Here is a 22,824-nt window from a genome sequence, read left to right as displayed (position 1 = left end):
TTATAAACTTTTTATAAAGTTTGTTTTTAACTGAGATAGATTTAAGTATTATATACGTTATCCAAGGTTTTGATTTCAGTTTAATTTGTTGGTTGGTTAGTATTTTGTAAGGAGCATGTTGGTCTTAGATTTCATCAAATGTTTTTAAAATGAAATTCATGGATTTATTAACATCAACTTTTTTAATGGAGAGTTCCCAGTTGATATCAGAAATTTCTTTAATAAATATACTTTTATTTAATTTTTTGAAGCATCGTCTGAAAGTTTTTACTTTTTTGGGGTGGTTGGGTTTGTCATGAATGCAAATAAATTGTGCTATGTAGTCTAAAATCGAAATTGTAAGGTTACTTGAGAATTGATCAGTTAAATGAAAGTTCGTGAATATGTTATCATATATGTTATATGACTGTTATTGATGTAGCTGTAATGTGTGATGGTAAAATTACAGAAGGACTTAGTGAGTAAGATGTTAAAGAATCAAGATATGTAGAAACAAGGTTAGAATCATTGTGACTTAATAGATCCATATTAAAATCACCTATTAGAAAGATCTCCTTTTTTTTCATTACTTTACTTTTTAAGTAGAAGAGTTAAGTAGGAAGAAGTAAATTCATGTTGATTCATTTAATGATGACAATAAATGCAGCCAATTATTATATTTGATTCACAAGGTTTTGCAATTTCAACAAAAATAGACTCTAAATATTTAGAAGAGTAAATCATAAGATCATTGCGAACTACATAGTTTAAATTTGAGCTTAAGTATAAAAGTGCTCCACCTTTATTAGCCTCAGTAGGACAATCCTCAATATTAAACCCGTTTATGTATATATCAGTTATACTTGTATTGTTTATATATTAGATTCTGTAATATCTATTGCCATGGGAAAATTATTAAGAGAGCTGATAAGACTACAGAGTTCGTCAATGTGGAATGGTAGAGAAGCGATGTTAAGATGAATATATAGTTCTGAAATGGGAAGCATAGTTTTATTGAGATCAATAACGTCATAGTATTTGCAATTAACAGAACTGAGAAATTTATTTAGATCTTTTAAGATATTTTTATAATTACTTGGAGTCTCAAAGAGTTTAATGAACTAGTAGATATATACCTGTATAACAATGTTGACTTAAGCTCCAAGTTGGGAATCGAGCTAAAGGCCACCTTAGATAAACAACTATGACAATACAAACCAGACTAGTCATTTAAAAGAAGATTATAAGAGTGTGCATCAATATGGTTACATATGGCATGGAACAATGAAATACAAAGATCATATTAGATTGGTCTTTAATTATCAGTTATATTTAATGGCATGTGTTGCGAAATAGAGATATAAAAAAAAAAAAGCTACATAAAAGACTAAATTTGAAAACTTAAAACTTGGGTAACCGTTGGCGTGAAAAAACGAAAATTATTTTCATAACAATATAAAGAAATAAGAACAATGATAGAAAAAAGTGATTAACACTAAAGGTAACTAAAAGATAACGGTTAATAAGTACCAAAGAAATACCCAAAAAGATCTAAGAAGTGCCCAAAATAGCACGAATGTTACCATAAAAGTGTAGTGATCAAAAAAATGACCGAGTTTTTAATTTTTATTGTTGTGCTGTGTATGTATGCACTTTCTTTTCCAATAAAAATTACTTAAGACTACTTTTTAAAATAAAACCTTGTATATATGCTATAAAAAAGGTGCGTACATATAGAATGTATGTCAGATTTTTCATAAGCAGCACTATTTTTTTCCAGAACTACCAATATTTTATGTAGTCCCACATTGTGGGACTACATAAAATGTAATGTGGGTCTATATAGGCATCTTCAAATAAAGGCTCCCAAGACTTATTGATAGTATTTTAAGTAATAATTTTTTGTTGAATTTGTTTAGTAGGATGTCCAATCATGAGTTTAAGACATCTCTTGTCAGAAAGCTGATATATAAACATTAAATTATATCGTAAAGAAAAAATAAAAATTATAAAAAAAAAAACTTCTCTACCAATGCTCTTTCTTCTTTCTTTTTAATTCTTCTTAATTCTTTTTATTTGCTTATTTCACTTTATTTTGTTCTTTTGTTTTATTTATTTATTTTTTATATTTAAGTTTATGAAGTGTTCATTTTTATTTTTTTCCTTAAATTTGAATGATTTTTTGCTTCAAGTTAATTTAGATGATCGTTGATGAATTATTTGTGCTTATAAAATAGATGATAATTATTTTTGTAAATAGTTTTGTTTTTTCTTTATATTTATCTCCACTTTTCTCTTTTACCGTTATAAAAATGCACCCGCCATTTGCGAAGACATTACAAGGACTAAAAAGCATAAATGGTTTTAAAGAAATCTCAATTTAAAGTTGACTGGATTTTACTGTGCCTGTGATTAAAGGTGGAGCTGACACATTATACCAGGTTGTCAGATGTTACTCGGGTAGGCAAAAGAGTAACCAATCACCATTTACACTGTTTTTTACGTTGAAGCATACAACACTTATATTTTATTCTTGTAAATTCACCTAATTTATAAAAATAGGGACTCACATGGAAGACTTTTTGATGATCCCTTTCAATGAAAGGGATCATCAAAAAGTCTACTTAAAAAATAAAATGCAAATAACAACCTTCACGTTATAGTTGCAATAGTAATATTTGCCAAATAATTCCAAAAAACTATCTATATAATCTATATAATCAAGCAATTTCAGAGAGGCACAAAAAAGATTCTTATTGTTGTAATATCTTTAACATTATTGAATCCTTCCTTTCCAATCGTAGTATAAAAGTTGTCCTCGATGGACAGCACTCTTCTTCTTATTCTGTAACTTCAGGGGTTGCTCAAGGTTCTATCCTTGGCCCTATACTCTTTTAAATTCAAATTAACAATCATCCAGATATTTTCACGTCTAAGGTGGCATTATTTGCTGATGATACTACCATTTATTCTTGTCATGATAAGAAGCCAACACTCTCTGATTGCTTGGAGGGGGCATTTGAGCTTGAAAAAGATCTCACTTCGCTAAAGCATGGGGCTCACAGTGGCTGCTAATAAGTGGCTCATATAAAACTCTTTTCAGCCAATCGTTATGACAATAATTTAGGTCAAATGTGTTGCAAAATTAGCATCTGCTAAGGTTGCATCTCTTTATCGAGCTTGACACTTTCTTACTTCGAATTCTATTTTCAATCTCTATAAATCTCAAATCCGTCTTTGTATAAAATACTGTTGCCATATCTGGGGCGGATATTCTAGTGATGCCCTTTCTCTTTTAGACAAGGTGCAAAAACGCATTGTAAACATAGTTGGGCCTACTCTTTCAGCCAACCTCCAACCATTATCACATTGTTGTAATGTTGCTTCTCTTTCTCTTTTCTACAAATACTATAATGGGCACTGCTCTAAAGAGCTAGCATCTCTTGTGCCAAATTCATATCTCTTGTGCCAAATTCATTATCGTGTTATTCATCATTCAATTAAGTCTCATCCTTTTTCTGTGACTGTTCTTAAGTGCTTCAAAAACTCTTAATTGTCCAGTTTTTTCCCTCGAACATCAGGTGTTTGGAATTTGCTTCCTTCATCTTGCTTTCCTGATATATATAATTGGCTATCCTTTAAGTTGTCTGTCAATCGTTATCTTGCTCTACAATTTTCATCCTTTCACTTCCAGTAACTTCCAACACTAATAATGGTTGCTTGCAGCCTTGTTGGAAGCGAAAATAATTAAAAAAAAAGCACATAAATATATATATATATATATATATATATATATATATATATATATATATATATATATATATATATATATATATATATATATATATATATATACATTTGTATATATATATGTATATATATTTGTATATATATATATTTGTATATATATATATATATATATATATATATATATATATATATATATATATATATATATATATATATATATATATATATATATATAAGGACTTTATCTTTTTTCTGTTGAATAAAGTTAATTTTAACATACATTAATGATAGAATATAGACTATAATCAATTTAATGTTATAACAAATTTTTGTTACAAATTTATCTTTTCACTTAAATTAAAAAACATATTTTTAGGCTGAAAACAGATATTATTAAGGGGAAAACAAATAGAAGAAATTTTTATAATTAAAGCCATTTTAAAAATTATGTTTAATAAAACAAAATATATTTTTATTGTAAATACAATTCTCTCTAAAAGCTATAGCTTCAAAATACAAACTAAGGAAACTCAAACAAAGCCTCTGCATAGACAAATTGAGCATGATACTACCAATGACACAGTGAGGTCTTGGTCATATTTTTTTACTTTTAAACAAGATAAAAACAACTAATTTTTTTGATTTGTTTTAAATATCATGTTTATAAGTAAAATCAAAATAAGGTATCACTTGATAAATGAATATAACAAATTTGTTTTATTCAATCAAGTAATTCTTAAGAGAGATTTTAGAAATTTTGAAGTCACCAAAGATAATGACCATTGAAAACCAATGATCACTTACATGAGCAACTGACAAAGTAAATAAAACTAATGATGGTAACATTATTAAAGCAATCTTTGCTAACATGATACTAAATTTAATTTACAGTATTCTTTTACAATGTAATCAAGTCATATCAACAATAATAACTGAAATATCTGTCTCTAAATCATCTGAAACATCCATCACCATTTCTAACATAATTTTAAGGCAAACAAAAGATACTTAATCCTGGTTGTTAATGTTAAATAAAACGTAGAATTACCTTTCTTAACAGAAAATTTTGTAGAGCTTACTGGTGAATTTGAAGTTTCTAAATGATATATAAAAAAAATTGGTGTATATTTATTTAAAAGAACATGAAAAAAATAATGACATTGATTTATAGTATTCTTTACCGCAACCTAATTAAATATTAAAATAAAATTTAAATATTTTAATGTCATGAAAGTCACAATAACAACAAATAATCACTGAAAAAAATAAAATCATTTCTATTGTACTTTAAAAACAAACAAAATATATAATTTCATCCTTTCTATTGTACTTTAAAAACAAACAAAACTGAAAATAAATTCAGGAGAAACAAACTAAAATCCCCTATTTTTATGTCGGAATTTGTTGTCTTAAGGCACTTGATTAAGTAAAGGTTAGAGATGCACAGTGAGCCTAGAAGGAAAAGTTTTGGAAATAGGATCATAACTAATGATCAAGATATCCTAGAAAATTCATTGAGGAGTTTTTAGAAAGATATTTTTTTGCTTTTTATAGGAAAATTTAAATTTTTAACATTAAACTAAATTTGTGGACTGGGTTCAAAAATAATGAAAAGATATATCAAAAATTTAAATAACTTCAGGGTCTGGTTTCTACTGTTCTATTGATAAGAAGTTTAGTATTTAAAAACAAGTATTCTGTCAAATTTGGATTTAAAATAATGTTAGTATAATAAAATTATAAGGAAAGAGTTCTAATGATTCGAACTTGCAACATATATTTGAAGATAAAAAGTTAAAATATTAAAAAATGTTAATAACTTTATAATTAATCATAAATAAGGTTTTCAAACATATCATCAAAATATCTCTTTGGTTTTGAAAACATACGCTCATGAGATCTGCTTGTATGGTCAAATAAACCACAATTTTGGCATAACTTTGGAGGATGCGAATGGATAATTAACTTAATTTGACTTAACAGTTTTGTAGGCTTTAATTAATTGTGTGAGTCTATTTCTTTGATTTGTTTTACATTTTTATTTGCCTCCATTAGATTTATTTTTTATTTTACTTCTGCTGAAACAAACACAAAATTATATCAAGTAAACAAATAAAAAATTGAAAATTTTCATATTTGTAACGAAAAATAAAATATTCACATATTTTAAGAAAAAATAATTATCACTGTTCAACATTTTTAAATTAAGTAAATTAAAAAAAGTACTAACTTGCCTCAGTTCCAATTAAAATATTTGAAGAGAAGAAATGTTAAATGATTTGAACTTGCTTATTTGAAGATAAAAAGTTAAAATAGTAGAAAATGTGAATAACTTTATAATTAATCATAAGGTTTTCAAACATATTTTCAAAATATCTCTTTGGTTTTGAAAACATACGCTTAGATCTGCTTGTATGGTCAAATCAACCACAATCTTGTCAAAACTTTGGAGGATGCGAATGGATAATTAACTTAATTTGACTTAACAGTTTTGTCAGCTTTAATAAATAGTGTGAATAAATCTATTTCTACGATGTCACAGTGTCACGAAATGACTTTTAATTCGAACCTCTTGTCCCGAGAAAACCCTTTGGAGGTTTGAGAGTACACATGTGTAGAATAACACTAAAGTTGGTTTTGAAATCTTTCATCATCGTCCGAGAAAGAAAAATCAGTTTAAAGTTTTTAATTTTATTGCTTAGAATAAAAATTTTACAAAAAATTTCTTTAAAAAAATCTTGTTCTCTATTATAACATATAAATTTCTTCAACATATAATGTGTTTGCAACTCTAAACAAAGCAAAACCAAAAAAAATACATACAAACTATTCTTGAAAGACAAACAGTTTTCTACTTTCAGCTTTGAAATTCAAGCTGTGAAAAACATTAATGATTCTAGATACTTATACAAAAATATTCTACTCAATTGATTAAGAGGCAAGCCTTTATTAAACTCTTACATAGCATATGCAATTAATAACTCTAAATGTCTCTTCCGCAAATAGAAATCAAAATAAATGTTTACTGTTATACTCGATCAAACAGTTTCGAAGATTCCTGGGATAATCCCGATGGATGGCTGGCCTCTTGAAACGTTGCCAATGAAGACTGAAGTTGTGGTGAAGTGACTCTGTGGCTTGCTCAGAAAAGATGCCCAGAGAGTGGTTGTGGCGATCAATAAACTGTGTCACATGGAAGAAAACAGCATGTGCTTTGGGGGTAACACTTGTGTTTGGAAGGTTGAGATAGGAAGCTTTAAACTCTTCAATAAGCTCACAGTAGTTCTGTTGGAGTGTATTCCCAAAGCAGGCATGAACAACAACATCAAATTTTCTGAGGGTTTCAATAAATGGAAATGCCAAAAAGCAAGCATGCTTCTCTGCAAGTTGTTGAAGTGAGTCAACATTTCTCAAAAGCTTTCTACACTCATTGCCAGCAAATTGTCCTCCATGAAAAGGTTGTTGTTGAATATTGATCATCTTTGGCCACTCATCTGCATTTTGCCAAACCTGACAGAGGTTCTTAAAGAGGTGGTTCACAACACCAATAAGAAGGTGAAGTTCCATAGGAGGAATAAAATCTAGGACAAGAGTATCATCAGAAAGTCTTATTATTGGCTGGTGAACAACATTTTGAAAGTCCCTTGCCTTTTTTGTTTGGGCACCGGCTGCTTGGAAGCCTTCAAAATCAGAACGAATGGAGCCAAATGTTCGAAGCTCACCACTGTGATGAAAATTCTTTGACTCAATGTCACACCAGGTGCAAGGGTGTGCACTAGAGTGAGATTGCAAGCCACAAATTATGTTAGCAAGCTTCATGTCGCATGACAACACAAAAGATATTCTCTCTAAACACAGTTTATCCAGGATTTGTTTGACATTGTCATAGTTTTCAGAGACATTTTCTGCAATGGCCACCAAAAGTTGACGCTTCACTCCTGAGTCTTTGAAATTTTTAAAGAGAGGTTTCTTTGATTGAGGAGAAGTATCTGGTGTTTCTAAGCTCATAATACCAAAAGAAACTTTCACGAACCTGCCTCCACCATCTATCCCCACCTTAACAAGCTGGTCTGACTGAGGGCCTCTGACCTCAGCAACAGTGTTTCTTAATGCCTCCATGTCATTGCAGTACACCAATAAATGTTTAGACTCTCGCAACAATTTAGATCAAATGTGTGGCAAAATTAGCATCTGCTAAGGTTGCATCACTTTATCGAGCTTGACACTTTCTTACTTCGAATTCTATTTTCTATCTCTATAAATCTCAAATCCATCCTTGTATGGAATACTGTTGCCATATCTGGGGCGGATATTCTAGTGATGCCCTTTCTCTTTTAGACAAGGTGCAAAAACGCATTGTAAACATAGTTGGGCCTACTCTTTCAGCCAACCTCCAACCATTATCACATTGTTGTAATGTTGCTTCTCTTTCTCTTTTCTACAAATACTTTAATGGGCACTGCTCTAAAGAGCTAATGTCTCTTGTGCCATCTACAAAAATTCATTATCGTGTTACTCATCATTCAATTAAGTCTCATTCTTTTTCTGTGACTGTTCCTAAGTGCTCCAAAACCTCTTATTTGTCCAGTTTTTTCCCTCAAAGATCAGGTGTTTGGAATTTGCTTCCTTCATCTTGCTTTCCTGATATATATAATTTGCTATCCTTTAAGTTGTCTGACAATCGCTATCTTGCTCTACAATCTTTATCTTTTCTCTTCCAGTAACTTTCATCACTAATAGCGGTTGCTTGAAGCCTTTTTGGAAGCAAAGACGTTTTAAAAATAAATAAAAAAGCATACAATTGATTTTGAAAAGTTTAAATATTTCTGCATAAAAATATTTTAGGTTGGGGGAGTTTAATAACTCAACTTTAATGGTTTAAAGCTTATTTTATATATATTTATATATATATATATATATATATATATATATATATATATATATATATATATATATATATATATATATATATATATATATATATATATATATATATATATATATATATATATATATATAAGAACTGTATTTTTTTTCTGTTGAACAAAGTTAATTTCAATATACATTAATGATAGAATATAGACTACAATCAATTTAATGTTTTAATAAATTTTTGTTACAAATTTATCTTTTCACTTAAATTTAAAAACATATTTTTAGGCTGAAAACAGATATTATTAAGTTGAAAACAAAAAGAAGAAATTTTTATAGAAGTAGAAATAAAAGAAATAGAAGAAATTTTTATAGAAATTTTAATATTTTAAAAAGTATGTTTAATAAAACAAAATATATTTTTTATTGTAAATACAATTCTCAAAAATTGGTGTATATTTATTTAAAATGAAAAAATAATGAAATTGATTTATAGTATTCTTTACCGCAATCTAATTAGATATTAAAATAAAATTTAAATATTTTAATGTCATGAAAGTCACCATCACAACAAATAATCACTGAAAAAAATAAAATCAGTCATCATTTCTATTGTACTTTTAAAACAAACAAAACTGAAAATCAATTCAGCAGAAACAAACTAAAATCCCCTATTTTTATGTCGGAGTTTGTTGTCTTAAGGCACTTGATTAAGTAAAGGTTAGAGATGCACAGTGGGCCCAGAAGGAAAAGTTTCGGAAATAGGATCATAACTAATGATCAAGATATCCTAATAAACCCATTGAGGACTTTTTAGAAAGATACTTTTTTGCTTGTTATAGGTAAATTTAAATTTTTAATATTAAACTAAATTTGTGGACTGGGTTCAAATTACCATATTTGGTCATTTTTGATAAATAAGTATTTTTTGATAAATACTCAAAGTTTAATTTTTTTTTAGATAACAATTAAAAAAGTAATTTATTAGACTTAATGAAAAGAAAATTCAAAAATTTAAATAACTTGGGGGTTTGGTTTCTACTGTTCTATTGATAAGAAGTTTAGTATTTAAAAACAAGTATTCTGTCAAATTTGGATTTAAAATAATGTTAGTATAATAAAATTATAAGGAAAGAGTTCTAATGATTCGAACTTGCAACATATATTTGAAGATAAAAAGTGAATAACTTTATAATTAATCAAAAATAAGGTTTTCAAACATATCATCAAAATATCTCTTTGGTTTTGAAAACATACACTCACGAGGTCTGTTTGTATGGTCAAATCAACCACAATCTTGTCATAGCTTTGGAGGATGCAAATGGATAATTAACTTAATTTGACTTAACAGTTTTGTCAGCTTTAATAAATAGTGTGAATAAATCTATTTCTATGATGTATTTTACATTTTTATTTCCCTCCATTAGATTTATTTTTTATTTTACCTCTGCTGAAACAAACACAAAATCATATCAAGTAAACAAATTAAAAGTTAAAAACTTTCATATTTGTAATCAAAAAAAATATATTCACATATTTTAAGAAAAAAGAATAATCACTGTTCAGCATTTTTAAATTAAGTAAATTAATAAAAGTACTGTATTGCCTCAGTTCCCCTTAAAATATTTGAAGAGAAGAAATGTTAAATATTTTTAAAATATATGACACAGTAGAGGCAAGTTAGCACTTTTGAAAAAATCTAAGATTTATTCTTACATAATTAAGTTTTAAAAGCTTTGATAAAAATAATTTATAAATAAAATAACACATTTGTAATTTATTTATTGAAAAATCTATTCCATATCAAATTAAAAACAACTTTTACATAAGTGGTTTATCAATTTTCATTTAGGTAAATTTATTTTGAATGGAAACTAACCAAAATTACTAAACTTTTATAGATACACAAAAAGATTGGAAATTCATCAACTTCAAAATCGCATATCATCACTTAAAAATTAGCTAGAAACATAATTTTTTATTTATTCACAAAATAATCTGACTTTCTAAATAAATAATTTTTATAGACTTTCTCAAAGAAATACATTTTGTCTATTTCCACTTATGGGCCACTGTAAGATGGTGTCTAAATAAAATAACTTATCTTGGGCAGATGTTAACTGCACCCAGCTAAAAATCCCCTGCCTTTAGAAGATCCAGCATTCAACATTCTAAACTAGAAACAACCTATTATAAATAAATCTGTACCAGCCTAATAAATGAAGAAAGGGTGCAAAGCTGGTCAACAGATACAATCTGTTCACCCTTTAAACTGAACATAAGATAGGATCAGAGACAAGACATATATCAAGGAGAGAAGGTATTAAAGTCATCAATAAAAACAATATTATAAGAGTTGTAAAGAGAAAGGGTATGGTCAATTTGATCAGAAATTACATCTAAAAGAGTGTAGTCTCGGGAATAAGAAAATTAAATATGTTTTTAATATGTTTAAAATGAAAAAAATTATTTCATTTTTTCATTTTAAAAATTTCAAAATTATTTCATACTTTGTCATTTTGTGCAATTTAAAATTATCTCATTACTATTTTAACTTAAGATTTTAATTTTAATTTCATTGTAAGAAGTATTTTTATGCTAAAAAAGGAAATAGAGGGCTAACATCCTATGGGGAGCATAGAGTATGGATCTGAAATAGGGACAAGAACAAATCCCTTGTTTTATTGGAGAGTTGCCTCATATAGAAAATGCTCAGAAAGGATTAGAAAACATTTAATGACAATTGGTACTTTGTTAACCTAATTTTAGTATTTATTGAATATTTTTTGTAAGCATATTTGTTTCAGTATATTAATTTGTTATTTCGTATAAATTAATTATAAATAAAATACAATTTTTTTGTATATAACATGGAGTTCGAGCAAACAAAATGATACCGGAACTAAGACATCTTGAGTACGGAAAATTAGAAATTTTGGATATGACAACTTTAGAGACTCAGCAGCTAAGAGATGACTTGATCCAGCAATTCAAGATATTTAAAGGTATCGAAAAGATTGATATTAAACAAAATCAAGCAATGAACTATATTTGCTCATCAGGTCCAGCATCTAACATTAGAGGAGCTAAACATCGATTGAAACCTGAATTGGTTAGAAATTGTATGAAAGGACAATATTTTTTCAGCAATAGAGTCGTTTATGAATGGAATAGTCTACTAGCAGAAGTCGTTCAATCAATTACACTTTAACAGCTTTAAATCAAACATGCAACCGGTCAATTTAAAAGCAATAGCAAACAAGACAAAAATCAAGAAAGCTTATTATTAATGCTTTTTTATTTAAAACTGAACAGTAATTAATATATACAGGTTTTCATAGATATTGTCTGGCAGATATTGTCAAGGACATTTGGGTCAATTCGTGTCTAATCAATCCAAAAAAATATTTTCAGAAACATGACATCTCAGATTTTGATGATTTTTGGAATACAAGCTTAATGAAGGAAAACTTCACCCAAATTTTAAAGTCTGACTCCTTAAAGTTTCAGAGATATCAATACTCAGTCCCAATCTCCTTTTTAATTGTTTTTATTAGCGCCATTTATTTTTAAAGGTAATTTTATAACACAAATAGCTTTAACTTAGGAAATACTTGCTTAAATATTACTAAAAATTTGTACCAATCTATTTTTTAGTAAGAGAGAGAAACTAAAAATGATGACAAAAACACTAACAAATTTAAAGCTTATAAATAAAAATTCAATTTCAAAATGGTGTAATAATTTTTTAACGCCACCCACAAAAAAAAGTTTATCTTGAGAGACCTAAAAGATATGATTCTGAAATTTTTTCCTAATGTTATTTATGTAACAAACATAATACAAAAAAACTGCATAGTTTTTCTTTTTCGAATCTAATTTATTTGCATTGAAAAACGCTTGCAGTTTTTTTGTCAGAAAACTTAATAAAAGTGCTTCCCTATTTTGAAATTTTTTAGTGTTTTAGCCATCATTTTTGAGTTCCTCTCCCTAAAAAATAAGTTACAAGTTTTCAATACTATTGAGCAAGTATTTTATAAGTTAAAGCTAATTGGGTTATGCAATCAGGTTAAAAAATTAATGGCGTGAAAAATTAACAAAAAAGAGATTGGGACTGAGTATCCATATTTCCGATTTCGTTATTTATTTTTTTTATTATGAATCAAAGATTCATAATGAAAAAAGTTGAATTTTTAAGATTTTATATTGCGTCTTTTGGTTAAAAAGTAATGCTGATTTAACAACATTTCGATTGATCATGGAAACTTCTTAGATTTACTTAATAAAATATTTTTTATTTATTAGGTCAATTTAGACAAGATTAATAATATAATCTCGTATAAATTTGACTTAATGTTTTAAATAAAAGATGTTATTTAAAGTTTGTAATAAATTTGACGTTTTAAATAAAAAATATCTTAATACACTTATTAGGTAAAAATGATCAAAATTATTATTAAAAAAAATTTGAAAAAATTCATGTTTGGATTGGATTTATTAAATAATAAATTAATTCCCTCATCCCCACTAGATCTAGGGTTAGTGGGTATGGTAATGTTTTTGTATATTTTTATTCCTAGGTGCAATTGTGCAAAAAAACTATTCCATTGTGCAAAAAAAAAAATTCCACAATTAAACCTAGTATAAACGAATGAAAGTTAACTTGGCCCTAAAAACCCTGCACCTATCTTCATGTATCTGTGGTAAACATTAAAAAACCCGCACCTTTCTCCATGTATCTATAATAACCATAGTAAACATCAAAAACTAAAAAATTTGATCTCTTTATTTTCAAAAACACATTCAAAATTATATTTGAATAAAAACTTACATAATCAACTATAATTTTAAACTATTTACTAAATATAATAAAACTATGGTATTGGTGACGATAATTTTTTACTGAAGCCCCAAAGATTAGTAACAAATATATAATGTTACTATTTTGATAACTTTATTTTTAAATGTATACTATGCGACTGAGACTTTTGCAGAATTAACTTTTTATATACTAATTTACTTCCAACAAGGCTGAAAGCCTTATCCAAGTTTTCTTAATATTTTATGCGGTACTTGCTAATGAAGTTTTTAAATTTGTTAGTTAACAATAACTAAAATTTATTAAATAACAGCCAGGCCCTTACCATGCGTTCAAAACCCAAAAAGATTTGCAATTATTATATTAAACAGTGTTATCTAAAAATCTTACATATAACAACTGCTTAACATTTTATTAATTTTTTAATTATTTCATTACATAAATAAAAAAAGATGGGTTAGTACTACATGTTGTAATACACATTAGGTATATTAAAACATATAGCATTATATATGTTAATAGTACATGTATTATTATATGCTAATAATATACGCTAAGTACTTTTTTTTCTTATATTATGTGATTATTAACTATGAACGTTAAAAAAATAATTTTATGAGGTCATGTCCTTCTAGATCAATGACCAAAAAATAACTGCTAAACCTATACATAAATTTACATTAATTGATCTTACAATGATTTTACATTAATTACAATTTTTAACAAAAAAAAACAATCTAGAGCTTTAATGATTCATCTGTACATCTATAATTCTGTATTATTTGTAATGTCTTTATATATGATTGCAGCATTACAACCTCCCACAATCTCTTACATGTACCAATTTAAGTCATGTTTGATGAATCCAGTACCAAGGCATTTAAAGATAATTGTCATCTACCATTAGTGGTACTGCTTGCATTTTTTTGAGTAAAAGAAATATTGATTTTTTTTAAAAAAGCCAATAAGGTAGATTAAAGGAAAATAATAGCTAAGCATTGAAACGCAGAAAGAATTCTTTCAAATATTCAGGTTTCCAACACATATTCAGTCCAATAGTGTCTATTTGAAACTATGTGTCATTTAAATTGTAACGCTACTAAACCAGAACAACAAAAAATAAAACTTACACAACTCAAAAAACTAATATTTGAAAAAAAACTTGTGCAAAAAAGTAATTTGACCGGAAGTAATAGACAAATAAAACATTTAAATAACCAATACCACAAAAATTCTATTTGATAATTTTTTTAACGGTTTATGAAATCAGATGTGAGTTTAAAAACACAGTACAAAGCGACATTCAAAGAGTATGTTGAATATTTGGTTTCTATTATCTAAAGTGTTATGTTTTGTGGTAGACCTGAGATTGCATAATGAGGCTGAAGGGATGATGGCAATGGAAATCTTGAAATGATGGTTTTATAAAAGCAGATAAAAGCTTAAACATGTTATTAGTTTACTGAGTTTATGCTGGAAACAAAGATATAGAACACCATTTAAAAAGTTCTGGAAAGAAAGCAAGTTACATTTTAAATAAATTTTAACAGACAAAATAATTAAAGTAGTTAAAAGTATTTTCCAGGAATAGCGGACCAAATGAATTTTCTCATTTGTGAGCATGAAAATTGTCTTCATACAGAAAATAAGTTTTAAATTTTAAGTAAACTACTGATCTAAGTGGCAAAGTGATAGGTGATAAAAAAAAGTGATATTGTTTGAAAAAGAAAATCTTGATCTATTATTAGAACTTAATACATAGTTGGTCAAGATTATAAGGGCACATCAACTATGCTTAAAGATAACATTGTTGAACTTAAAAAATAAAAATATTTTCTTTTATATTTTTAATAAGTTGATTGGATTTTTTTTTAGTTTTAAAACTTATTTTCATAAACTTGTTAACTTTAATTTTTCCAACAGTACTTGAAATTCCAAAAACTTCTACTGACAAATCTAAACAATACCTTCCTCAAATATTTGTTCTAAAAAACAGCAATGATTAACCATAATTACTAAAAGGGTTATATCCATTACTAAAAAAAGGTCACAATTTTATTGTTAAGTATAAAAAATTTTTTTTTAAAAGGTTTTGAGAGGATATAGAAGTCTGTGTGTTTAAGTAGGCAATGATTAAAACAAAATTTGCTTTAAAATGTTTGGTGCCAAAAAAATCCAAAAATAGTCTTTATAGATAAAAAAAATTTCCTGTAAGTATTTCTGAAAAGTTAAGGGTAAAAATGAATTTAGCTATATTGAGGAACAAAAGCGTATAGTCCCCCTCCCACATTATCTCTGTTAATACATTTTAACTATTCACCCTCTCCCCCTCTTCTACCAAATCAAGGGTCCTTCACTTAGAATTGATAGGTTTAAACCTATTATTATATAAAAGCACAGCGAGGCAGATATCTTTTGGTAGCAATTAGTAACAATGCACTACTCCAAAAAGAAAATAGATTTGTACAATCAAAATGGCATCAAAACCATCCTGAAAGATGTAAATCCTTGAAACTGCACAAAGCAGCGTGTAATCAAAAGTTACTGGGTACTTGTAAAAGGAATCTTGTTGAAAAGCTTTGAATTAGTAAATGATAATGAAAAACTTAAGCAAAAATAGACAGCAAAATCAAAAAAAGTTATTAAAGCAAAATCATAGCAATAACAGCACTTACTCTCAAAAAAATTCAACTAGTTTCTAAGCATCTTTTAAAATATGTACCGAATTGTCAAGAACAAACTTTCAACAAAGATCTAAAAAACCTGTTTGATAAAGCTAGTGTAAATGCTGTAACTGTAATTACAAGCAATGAAGACAAGGATTTTCTTCTTGCACAGAGAAACTGGTAGAATAGGAATAATGGAATCAATGGACATGATCCTAGCTGCTAAAAAAGCACTATTTGAGCAAAGAAATTTTTCTATTCAAATTTTTCTATTCCCTCTTCCACATTATCTCTGTTGATACATTTTCACTATTCACCCCCTCCCCCTCTTCTACCAAAAATTCTTTTGAATTGGTGTTTGAATGACCTGTTCGTCTTTCTTCAAATTTTATGTTTTAAAGAAGAAAATCAAACAAATAGTTATACTATGTTTATAAGAAAAATCAAAATAATGTAACACTTGATATATGATTATAACAAACTTTATAAAATTTAAATATATAACTAACAAATTAATATTTTTAGTTTATAAGAAAAACAAGTTTTTGTTACTTAAATAGTTTTAAAGCAACCAATGATAGTATTCTTCCACAATAATAGTAAAGCAACAATGTACACTTTATCTATGTTTTACGTTTGCAACAATAGCAACAATGTATAATATAATGACAAAAGCTACATGTAAAAAAGTACTTATAATGTTTTAAAAATCATACTAAAAATAAATAATCACTGATATAAAATCTGTCACCATTTCTATAGTACTTTTTAAGTAAACAAACCATGCTGAAACTCAATTGTAAACAATCATTTTGGAAATTTTAGTAAATTATGAGTTTTTTAAATAAAATGAACATTACAATTACCTTGATTGACAGAAACTCTGTAAGCACTTTCTGGTAAACTTGAATTTTCTAAATGATATATAGAAATATTTACCTAACAAACAAAAACTTTCAAATAGAAAAAAAAGAAGAAGATAAAAGACAGAGACTATTGGACCTAAAGGCACTATCTACAATGTTAAATTCATATTTTAGATAAAGAAGGCATTTAAAGAAAATGCATCAACAAAAAATGTTGGGATATTGTATTTCCAAAGTCATTTAAACCTAAATAGCATTTTATAGATAGTTCTTTTGAAGATCCTGCAGAATTTATGAGAGAACTATCCAGGAACACTAAAGTTAGTCCACAGACCATAGGAGGAAAAATATCTTTTTTGTAAGTAAATGAACACAAAAACTTAAAAAAAGAACAATGGCAATACAATGAAGCCCTTATTTTGAATTTGATTAGTTCGAACTCAAATGAAGCTGTGTAATTTTCTTAATATTACATATTATTTATTTAACAAACTAATATAACAATATAAATAAGTTACATAAAAAATAAAAATAAATAAATTTTGAACAAAATAATATCAAACAAAACAATTTACTTAATAATATGATATGTGGTAACAAAGTTGTTCAAAAAACAATTTTTTTTAATAGTTTATTTAGTTATTAATAATTAATATTAATTAAATAAGTTACAGTTTTGCACAAAATAATAATGAAACCTAAGAAATATAACTGCTAAGGTTGTAATAAATGTGAAGTAAGAATAAGAAAATTAAAATTCTACATCTACATTTAGTAGCATTTAGTATGGCATTATAAACTGAGTTAAATGATGTGGCCAACAAAATATTAACAAAACAATGTTTTTAAACTATTTACTAAATAAAATATACTATGGTAATAGTAATGTTAATTTTTTACTGAAGCCTGAATAATTCAGTAACAAATATATAATGTTGCTATTTTGATAACTATATTTTTTAATATATACTATGCGACTGAGGCTTTTCCACAATTAATTTAAACTACTAAAAAAATTAAATTTTTTATATACTAATTCACTTTCAACAAAGCTGAAAACCTTATCCAAGTTTTCTTAATATTTTATGAGGTACTGGTAATACTGAAGTTTTTAAATTTGTTAGTTAACAACAACTAATATTTAATAAATAAAAGCCAGGCTCTTATCATGCATTCAAAACCCAAAAAGATTTGCAATAATTATATTAACAAAAGTTCGTTATCTAAAAATTTTACATATAACAAGTGCTTAACATTTTTTTAATCATTTCATTTCATAAATAAAATAAAGATGCGTTAATACTACATGTTGTAATCCACATTAGGTACATTATAACATATAGTATTATATATGTTAATAGTATATGTTATATTATTATTATATGCTAATATAATAATACGTTAAATACATTTTTTCTCATTTTATGCGATTATTAACTAAAAAATTTAAAAAAATAATTTTATAAGGTAATGTCCTCCTTGATCAATAAGCAAAAAAAAACCCCTAAAGAAATCTAGATTTTTAATTACAATTTTTACCAAAAAAAACCTTCTAGAGCTTCAATGATTCACTTTGTACATCTATAATTCTGTTTTATATGTAGATCTTTATATCTGATTGCAGCATTACAAAGCTGATTGAACCAGCTGACAACCTCCCACAATCTCTTACATGTACCTATTCAATTATGTTTGAAGAATCCAGTACCAAGGCATTTAAAGATTATTGTCATCTACCATTAGTGCTTGCATTTTTTGGGGTGACAGAAATATTGAGTTTATTTAAAAAAAACCAATGAGGTGGATTAAAAGAAACTGACAGCTAAGCATTGAGACACAAAAAGAATTCTTTCAAAAATTCAGGTTTCCAACACGTCTTCGGTCCAATAGTGTCTATTTAAAACTATGAGTCATTTGTGTTTTATTTGTGAATAAAATTGAGTGAAAATTGTAATGCTACTAAACCAGAACAGCAAAAAATAAAATTTACAAAACTAATATTTGAAAAAAAATTTAAGCAAAAAAGTTAATTGACAGGAAATAATGGACAAACAAAACATTTAAATAACCAATACCACAAAACGTCTGTTTATTAATTCTTTTTTACGGTTTGAGAAATCAGATATGAGTTTAAAAATACAGTACAATGCTACATTCAAAGAGTCTGTTGAATATTTGGCTTCTATTATCAAAAGTGATATGCTTCGTGGTAGACCAGGGATTGCATAATGAGCCAGAAGGGATGATGGCAATAGAAGTCTTGAAATAATGGTTTTATAAGAGCAGAAAATGCTTAAACATGTTATTAGTTTACTGAGTTTATGCTGGAAACAAAGATATAGAACACCATTTGAAAAGCTCTGGAAAGAAAGTATTTTAAACAAAATAATTAAACTAGTTAAAAAATATTTTTCAGCGTGTATATATATATATATATATATATATATATATATATATATATATATATATATATATATATATATATATATATATATATATATATATATATATATATATGTATATATATATCTATATATATATATATACATGTATATATATATATATATATATATCTATATATGTAAATTATGTTAGTGTATTTTACAAATAGAGTGCTCAATCTTCTTAAAGAACAGAGCAATAATAAATTAGTAAAAAACACTTATCTAACTTTTATCTTCGACTTGAAGTTTCACCAGTGCGGGATCAATGCTGGGTTGAACTCTTGCTGATGATCCAGCCAGGGGGAAACTTCAAGTCGAAGATAAAAGTTAGATAAGTGTTTTTTACTAATTTATATATGTATATATATATATATATATATATATATATATATATATATATATATATATATATATATATATATATATATATATATATATATATATATACTTGTAACAACAACAAAAAAGTAATGACAAAAAATGCTATGGAGTGTCCGTTTTGATAACATTAAGGTTCTTTATAAGAAATTTATTTTCATGGCGAGCTTAGTTCGTTTGTTAAGAAAATTTAATGGTGATGTAATAATGTGGTATTTTTCTGTCAAGCATAAATTGCAAAATTTACCACCTGGTTTGAATGGCTTCGCTTGACCGAAAATATACCATTTTAGTAAAGGTTCGAAAGCTTTAATTTTGCATTCCCACACAAATTTGAAAAGTTCAGTGGAGTTTGCCTTACTTTCATAAACAAAAGAGTTTCTATGTTTATACTACCTGTCTTTGAATTTTCTTGGTAAGGCCAATGTAATAATATCCTTTTTCTTCTTGGTGAGTTTTTACTTTGCAAATATAAATAAGATTTTTTGTAAGGCATTTTCCATTGAGTGGGCATTAGGTGGTTGGTCGACAATTGCTTAATTGATTGTCATTTTCATGAGAATTAAATAATATACTTTTATTATGAGAAATAATAATATTCTTGATGTTAAGATGGCACCTTTAACTAACCTTCAAGTTGTTTCAGTTAAAAAGTTTGTGAAGTTTGTGGCCTTTAGGGAAACATTTATCAATTACTCAAAAATGTTTTTGCTACGCTTGTTATGGCGTTGAGCGGTGGGTTAAACCAGTCAATGCTTTATTTACTCATGCAGTTTACAGTTTTTAAAATCTCATTTTCCGCATTAGGTCGGCAGAAGAAATATAAAACAAAGGTTTGACTATAAAACATAGAAACAAGTTCGACAATTCTTAAACACCTCAAACACTTTGTCACCTCACCTAAAGACAAAGCCGAACTGTTTGCTAAAAACTTTTCATCAATATCATCTCTTGATTCCACTAATTGCGTTCTACCTGATATTGCCAACAAACAGGTTGATTCATTGCTTGACATTCATATCACTTCAGCATCTGTATCTAAAGCGATTTCCTGTCTAGACTCTTCTACAGCTTGTGGCCAAGACAACATACCTGTTATTGTCTTGCAGAAGTGTTCTCCAGAGCTGTCGTCTATACTCTCAAAACTATTCAAGTGCTTATCAGAGTCTTGTTTTATATAATATATAAATTATATATAATACCACAATTATAAAACAAAAATTAGTTAAAAATTAGCTGGAACAGTAGTTTTGAGATTTTTTTGGAGTAAATTTTAATTTTAAAGCTCTCTTGATAATTTTGGCATTAACGACATAAGATGGCAAGTTAGGAATCGTCCATAAAGTATGCATGCTCGGATGCAGGAGAAAGGGTCTTCAAATGGTGTATATAAGAGATGGGGGCAGGAGTCAATTATAAAAGTAAGGAGACACTAAATTAAAAAATACCATAAAATATTGGGTATGTAGATTAAAAGCGTAGATACTTTTAGGGAGGTGGAGGGTACCCAAAAAAGCATACGTAAAAATGAAGGGGAGGGGGGAGGTTGAAATAAAAGCGCATGTACTTTATGGACGACCCCTTGTTCCAAATATTACCAACCTATTAATTATTATTTAGTTTTAAGAAACTTTATATATTTAGGCAAACTTAATTAGCACAAATTAATCAGCATTATTTTGTATAAAAACAATTCAGTGCAATTTCAATTTAGAGATTAAATTGACATTAAACTTAAAATAAAATATCTTATTAATAAAATATTTTCTTCAAAATAAATCATGCATTTTTTAAACTATTATGACAAAAAATAATTTATATATTTAAAAGGAATTTATATATTTAATTCCTTTAGATAAAACTTAAAACACTTTTTTTTCTTTAACTAATTTTTATCAACAACAAAAAAATTATTAAACAATTTCTTTAACAAAAAAATCTATTAGTTTACAATTGCAGTTAAATGCTTTTACTAACGACATTATTTCTTCTGAATAAACATCACGTTAAGGACATTAAAAGATAATTTAAATAGACTAAAAGATAAAAGTTTTTGCGTAGCGCAAAACTGTTGAACGCGTAGGCAAATCGCTTTTTCGCAGGCAAAATGCGAGTTGCGCAATGCTTCTTAACAAAGCCTGATATTTAGTCTAAAAAACAAAAAATTCTAATGACTTTTTAAGTATTAAAAAAAGAGTTTAACCTACCATAACTCAAGAACTACAAATAATTGGAAAAAAAAAATTACAGGCTTTTTTTTTACCCTAATAGCGTTACTATATAAAAAATTGGGTGTGATTGAAGTATAACCTTTGAGTATTACCTGGTTTTTTGGAAAGAGGCTCTTCAAAAGAAAAAACTTATTTTAAATTATCATATAAAAGTTATAATAAATATAAAAACCTCAGCAAGCATCCAAATTAATTTGCTTCAAAATATTATTAAATTAAAATGATTTAAAAACAATTACTTATTAATTCATCTATTTTTCTTATTAGATCCATTCTCCTCATGTTCTTTAAAGCTGTTTTTAACTCCTCAAGTGTTGAATTTTCATTAATTTGCATCCACTTTGTTAGTATTGAATAGGCTTTTTCATTAGTTTCAGTAACATCATGATCAATAATGTCAATATAGGTTTCTTCTATATTTAAATAACGTCCAAGAATTCTCCAATCTACTCCAACGCTTTCACTAAATTTTAACTTAAACACTTGACTATGAAGAATGTTATCTTTCTTTGGATAAGAAAAAAACTGTCCCATTTTGATGTTTCTACTAAAAAGACATACATGTTTATAAACATATATATATATATATATATATATATATATATATATATATATATATATATATATATATATATATATATATATATATATATACATATATATATATATATATATATACATATATATACATGTATCTACATATATATATTGAAAAAAAAAACTTTTCTCTATGGTACTTCAAGTTTCATCCCTATACGGTTATCATCAGCCATTGAATACAAAATCAAAATCTAAAAATCTGCTAAAAATTACAAAACA

General features: G+C 26.8%; 1 protein-coding gene across 2 annotated transcripts in view; it reads right to left on the bottom strand.

Moving 5' to 3' along the window:
• The window catches only part of LOC136076707 (NACHT, LRR and PYD domains-containing protein 3-like), a 50,980-nt gene extending 28,423 nt beyond the window's left edge, over nt 1-22,557 (bottom strand). Inside the window, exons 1-3 of one of the 2 annotated variants that reach the window (XM_065790071.1) lie at nt 22,245-22,557; nt 16,953-17,000; nt 4,778-4,825 (exon numbers count right to left, since the gene is read on the bottom strand). In XM_065790071.1, the coding sequence (XP_065646143.1) occupies nt 4,778-4,825; nt 16,953-17,000; nt 22,245-22,539 (391 nt within the window). In that variant the 5' untranslated portion in view covers nt 22,540-22,557. The remainder of the gene's footprint in view (nt 1-4,777; nt 4,826-16,952; nt 17,001-22,244) is intronic. The other variant, XM_065790072.1, reaches the window with a different exon arrangement.
• Nucleotides 22,558-22,824: the final 267 nt, after the last annotated feature.

The sequence above is a fragment of the Hydra vulgaris genome, chromosome 02 (genome assembly GCF_038396675.1).
Source record: "Hydra vulgaris chromosome 02, alternate assembly HydraT2T_AEP".
Classification (NCBI taxonomy): Eukaryota; Metazoa; Cnidaria; class Hydrozoa; order Anthoathecata; family Hydridae; genus Hydra; species Hydra vulgaris.
Note: the sequence above shows the minus strand (reverse complement) of the source record. Positions and strands in the feature narration are given on the sequence as shown.